This window comes from Camellia sinensis, chromosome 2, assembly GCF_055761805.1.
Source record: "Camellia sinensis isolate YWXY chromosome 2, ASM5576180v1, whole genome shotgun sequence".
In the NCBI taxonomy this organism is placed as follows: Eukaryota; Viridiplantae; Streptophyta; class Magnoliopsida; order Ericales; family Theaceae; genus Camellia; species Camellia sinensis.
Window position 1 is genome coordinate 133,757,356 of NC_138962.1, and position 6,659 is coordinate 133,764,014.

The window sequence follows — 6,659 nt, forward strand, 5'->3', positions numbered from 1 at the left end:
CTTGTGCTTGAAACTTCTCATGCCTACAACAGGCCATACACTCAGTTGGAGTTTCCTCAACTATGTTGACAATCTCAACAACATCAAGAAGTACAATTGGGATGAGGCAATAAAAGGCACACTGATGAATTCAATGGCAAATGCAAACAACAACCCAAGGAATGTCATTGGATGCGTCATTTTACTCTTGGTAAACACACTACTCAACTACTTCACACAAAAATATCAAACATCCACTTGTTTCTAACTATCTAACATATTTCAATTTTTTTTACAGTACTGGTACTGTAAGCATAGTAAACTCCTCCGACCATCCAACAAAGAAGGCTTCCCAAGGTTTATGAAATGGAACCTTGGCAAAATGTACTCCAAGTGGAAACACATCAGCCTTGCTCACTTTGAAAAGGTATTCAAACTCTTCTATACTATCATAGCACAAATCTATTCAACACTCCTTTCACAGTCATTATAGTAAAAATCATGTTATGAAACTATCAAATTCTTCAATTTCAAACAACATATATTCAACACTTGACTCACATTATTCACAGTACAAATCATATTATGAAACTGTAAAAGTTTGCAGTTTCAAAGCACACACTTATTTAACATCACTCAGGTTATGAAATTGCAAAAGTTTACAGTTTAAATGCACAAATCTATTTAACATCACTCGTATTATGAAACTGTAAAATTTTTCAGTTTCAAACAACATATTTCGACACTTAACTCACATTACTCACAGTACAACTCATCTTATGAAACTGACCAATTTTACAGTATTACTGATATATGCCTCATTGTTCCAATGAAGGTTGACCAAAGTGCTTTAACCCCAACTGAATAAGAAATACAGTTATTGCATATCAATCAAAGCACATCAACAGACTCTTCAGCAAAGAAACATGACCACAAAAAGGACAATAAGCAAAAAAAAAAAACAAACAAAAGCAACAAAAAAAGAAGAAGAAGAAGACTTCTAGACAGTGATGAGAATGACTTTCTCGAAGAAGAACATCAATCAGAATCAGAATCAGAACAAAAAGAACAACAAAAAAAAAAAAAAAGAAAAAAAGGAAAAGAAAGCAAAACCCACAAGAAGAACCAGAAAGTGATGAACAAGAAGAAGAGAGTGATGATAAAAAAAAACAAGTGACTGATGAAGAAGAAGCTGATAAAGAAGAAAAAGAAGAAGAAGAAGCTGATAAACAACAAGACAATGATGAAGCACAAGAAAGAGAAGAAGAAAAAGGTGATCAACAAGAAGACACTGATGAAGAAGAAGGCTAACAACAAGAACAAGAAGAACAACAAACAAACCAACAACAAGAAGTCAATGAACAAGAACTGACAGACCAACAACAACAATATGAAAAAAGAGAACAAGCAAAACAACAATAAGAACAAAGGATAGAATAACAAGAAGAACTCCAAGAGAAATTTGACATATTTCATGCACAAGGTAAACTCTTGTCTAATACTGAAGCAAACTGCAAAATTTAATTAACTAACCAAAACACAATCCAACATTTTTTTAGGTCATGACCAAGCACAAACATCAACCAAAGAGGACGACAAGGACAAGCTCATATCAGGCATGAGAGCACAAATGCAAGAAATGGAACAAAAATTCATGGCTGAATTGTGTTAAAAAGAAGATCAATTGAAGGAAATGTCCACCAAAAAAACTGGCAGTCCCTAACAAAGATCAATGGTCAAGAGAATCAAACAAAAGTCAAGAAAACAAGCACATGACCCAGATTTTGAATACCAACCAATGACAAAAGCCAAAGAAGATACAAGGAACAAGACAGAAACTACTACTGATGTACCCAAACCAACAGAGGGTACCGGTGAAGAAAAAGAGAAGAAAAATGAAAAGAAAAAAGAAGAAATCGAAATAGAGAAAGAACCTGCTACTGAACCCAAGCAAAAAGAGGGTGCTCATGAAGCAAAACAACAGCAGAAAGAAAAGATGCAAGAAGATATTGGCCAAGAGAAAAAAGTTACTGCTGAAACCAACCCAAAAGAGGATGCCAATCAAGAGAAGACACAACTTCAAGTATTGGAAAGTGATGATGATTTCAAGGAAGAATCAATCCAAATCAAGTCACTTGCCATTTCATACCGCAAAATAAACAAGGTTTGGCATAGCCTATCCAAAAAAGACCAAGACCAAATTCAACTCATCAACAACACACAATCAAGTGCTTGTGTCTGGTCTAGCAGCGAAGATGAAAATTGCGTATACTTTTCAGATATATGCAGATTGACCAACAGGGAACCCTTATATGGGAATGTAGGTCTCCAACTGCACAATTTTACAGTTTCTGTTCATATTCAATAACCTATTCCACAAACCTAACACATTCTCATATATAACATGTTTCAGGTCATTGATGCCTTCTCAGAAATGAAATTGGCACTCCAACCATCCATTGAAGAATTTGAGAAACATGATCTAGCCTTTGCAAGAAATCCATACGCGGGAAGGTCTTACGTTTTCTCAACACTCATCAATGTAAGCAAAACTTAACATACCTTTCAGTATTATTCAAACTGCAAAATTTTCTACTTTCTTAACATGTCTTACTACATAGTTTTATAACATATTTCAAACATATATATAAATTACAGACTCCACTACAAAACCAAGATCAAGCACTGAAAGAAAAAATGATGGACAACCATTTTCCAAAAGCAATGAAAAACAGATATATCCATTTCCTAATCAACCACGACAACCATTGGATAATTGTGGTCTTTGACAATGCTGATGGGATATGGAGGCACTATGACTCTTTGAGACTAGTAAAAGATTGCCACAACAAGCACTTTGAACTTGCAAAGGAAATTGTAAGTTAAATAAAATTTCCTACTTAGTTCCATTCCTTTCAAAACATCTCAACTCATCACTATAACTAACAAAAACACCCACTAACTATTTTGTAGCAACAACATCAACTGAGATGGAATAAAGCATTATTCAGCAATCAAGGAAACATGTTATCATCTCAAGAGTGCGAGACAGTAATTACATCAATTGAGGAGTGCCCACAACAAACCCCACACTCGTAAGATACAAAATCAATAAACTAATGTTCCAATATGCTAAATTTTGCAGTTTTACTTAACTAATTAACTTCATCTAAAACTTTGCAGGAATGATTGTGCAATCGCCGTCTGCAATGTTATCAACCAATATATCAACTGGCAACCTGTGCAGAAATCACTTTGACCAACTGAGTGGGTCAAATTTTGAGTAAAAATCATCAGTCTATTCCTCAATGATGAGAACCGATCTTGGAAACTCGAGCACTACCAAATGTTGACAAAACATACCAAACCATAGAAACAATGAACAAACTTCTTGACAATACAAATATTCAAGTGAACATATTTTTGTACCTTTTTTTTTTTTAACATGTGACATGTGACAAGTACTTTATATGCTTTTGGGAATGATCTTCTTCTGGTTATTATGGTGAAAATAATTGTTGTCATTGATGTTGTTGTTGCTCTTCTTCTTGTTATTATTATTATGGTTGTTCTTCTGATTGTTTGTGTACTTGTTTGTGGTTGCATATATTTTCGTACAGTAAAGGTTGTTTCTAATAATTCTTTAAACTGCAAAAATATGCAGTTTCATCAGGTTGTTTCTAATAATTCTTAAAACTGCAAAATTATACAGTGTCATCAGGTTGTTTTCCATAATTCTTAAAACTACAAAATTATACAGTTTCATTACTCAAACAAAAATTATGCTACACAATTATGCATCCAATTTCATGACTCAACAAATAGATGAACTGCATTTCAAAATTGAAAATAAAACTACAAAATTTTACAGGTTTGTCACTACGAAATATGTAATAAATAAATCATGTAGTAAAACTGCATATCAATATTATCCAGTTTCAATAAGAAATTTTCAACAACCTTCTCAGCATTCCATAAAAATAAAACCAACAAAATCCACAAAAAAAAAATAAAAATAAAAAACAAAACAAAACTGTTACAAAACAACTTTAATAACTAAAGAACACATCAAAAAACAAAAAACAATTCAAGAGACTTTATTCATTACTTTCATAATACCAAGTATCACATTTTTTATTATCATAATTCCTCAAATTCAAATACAAATCCAAAAGAATAGACTGTGGCCTCAAATAGCAGCCTTGCACGTCTTCTTATTGTGATTCCTATATTTCAAGCACCTCCCACACTTGATTTGCTTCACATTCTCACTCCTAGAAAGTATCCTATTTTTCTTGTTCTGCCCGGGCTACTTCTTCGTTATAGGAGGTTTGATAATCGAACTACCGGCACCATCAAAGTCAAATCTCTCACTTGAAGGCACTGGATAAACAGATTCCTTGTATGACTCTCTAAAACAATCTACATGAAAAAAGGGATCAATGAAATCATACACATCTCTACCACTACTACGCAAAGCATACACAACATGACAACAAGGAAAACCATTCAATTGCCATTCATGGTAAGAACAAGTCTGTCTACCAATATCAACATAAAACGAAATAGAAGAATGAACCTCAAGCACAGTATCACTAGCAACAATCACATCCCAAGACTTAGCTAGCTTCAAAGAATCCACCAACTTCTTTTCCATAAATGGACACAATTTCATAGTCCATCTTTTAGATTCAGCTCTTCTATTAGACAATTGAGTCATGATTTGAACACTAATCATATCAACCATACAAGTAATAAGCAATTCACGGGCCCCTACCAATCCAATTATTGTAAGACTCGGCAGCATTAGATGACATCTCACCATATCGTTTCCCTTTAAAAAATGCATTGGCCCACTTATCATTTTGCAAACCATCCAACATACTATCAACTCTACCATTTCCAACAACACGCCTCAATTTCTCCATATAATGTTGGAAAGAAGCAATAGTTGGCGCATAAGCACATTTAACTAATATTTTCATCAAACTCAGCTTATAGTTAGTACGAAGTCCCACCAATTTGTCAATCAAATTTCTCTTCAAATGATTCAAGTAATATGCATGATGTGCATTGAGAAAAACCACTGAAAGAGCATCTAACAATCCATGTTGACGGTCAGACACAAAGGTCAATCTCCGACCTGAACCAACAGCCTTTAACAACAGACTTAAGAACCACATCCAATTATCTTGACTTTTAGCATCAACAATCCCAAAAGCCAAAGGAAACAGACCTACAAACAAAATAACATGAAACTGCAAAAATTAGCAGACTCACAATACAATAACACACTGACAAACCAAACCTATACTAACTGCAAATAAATATATACCTTGATTACCATCCTTTGATGTTGCTGCAAGCAAATGCCCGTTGTAACGCCCCTTCAAGAATGTATCATCAACAAACAACAACGGACGACAAAATTGAAAGCCATACAAACATTCATGAAATGCCACAAACAACCTCCAAAAACACCCGCTACTTTCATCCACATCTAATTCAAACACACTTTCTGGATTCGTTCTCATAGTCGTCTCAAGGACCTATCGAAGTTGGTCAAAAGAAGTTGCAAAATCACCGAACAACCCACCTATTGTCTTATCAACTCCTAACCATGCAACCCGATAAGAAACATCTATACCATATTGCTTCTTCAACTTTTTTTTAACTTCAATAGGACGAGTCAACGGATTATTACTAATATCATTATGCACAATATCAGACACAAGTCTAGAACCAACCATTTTGCTACAAGATCTACGAGCGACAACCCCACAAGTATGCACATTATCTAACTTCATTATAAAAAAATACCGGAATTCATCAACACCCTTCTATGCACAAACCATTTACAACCCGTAGACAACTTCATCATACATTCAGCAGTTACTCTTGTTGCATCGTTCTTCAAATAATTCACTGCAAAACCATACTCAACTGCATACTTAGCCAATGCAATGCGGAACGTCGACACTCCACCTTCAAATTCTTGACCAACACCATATATAATCCCTTCCAACTAGCAGACAACAAAACTCTCTTTGGTTCTGGATAAAAACTAGGCAACAAATCACCAAAATCATCATAATCGTTAACCAAAGAACTCTCACAAATTACAGAATCAATCCTACAAGAATTATCATCATTAACCTCCATAATTCTCTTATCACCCACAACAACATCAACAACATGAGAACCACTACAACCTACCATTGACGGCATATTCCCCAAATCATCATCACATTCAACAATACAATTAGAATATCCAAGAATAGAGAAAAACAAACAAAAGTTACTTACACTCAACTCCTTGAACTTCACAGATATTTTCTCAACAACTTCATGATAACTACATCCCTCACTAATCTTAATAGTAGCACAAGAATTACTGTATTTGCACATTAACATGAAACACCCCTCCATACTACAAAATCACAAACCAGCAAACAATTGTTCACAGATTCCAAACTGTAAAATTATATAGTTACAACATATCAGTATCAAAACATCAGAATTCACAATTCCAAACTACAACTTCAAAACACATTACACTATAAAACAAACAAAATCAACAAAATCAAAATCATTACACTATATCACATACAAAAATCACAAAATAAGTACCAATCAAACAAAATTTATCACAAAACAAAAAACTAAAACAACATTGCCGA

The 6,659-nt window shown here is 34.1% G+C and overlaps 1 protein-coding gene across 1 annotated transcript; it reads right to left on the bottom strand.

The window, feature by feature from the left end:
* Positions 1–4,288: 4,288 nt before the first annotated feature.
* On the bottom strand, positions 4,289–5,513 carry LOC145819057 (uncharacterized). The gene is made up of 3 exons (XM_082913044.1): positions 5,315–5,513; positions 5,064–5,215; positions 4,289–4,813 (listed from the first exon to the last, which is right to left on the bottom strand). Exons 1-3 carry the CDS (start codon positions 5,511–5,513, stop codon positions 4,289–4,291), a joined length of 876 nt encoding a protein of 291 aa, XP_082769170.1.
* Positions 5,514–6,659: the final 1,146 nt, after the last annotated feature.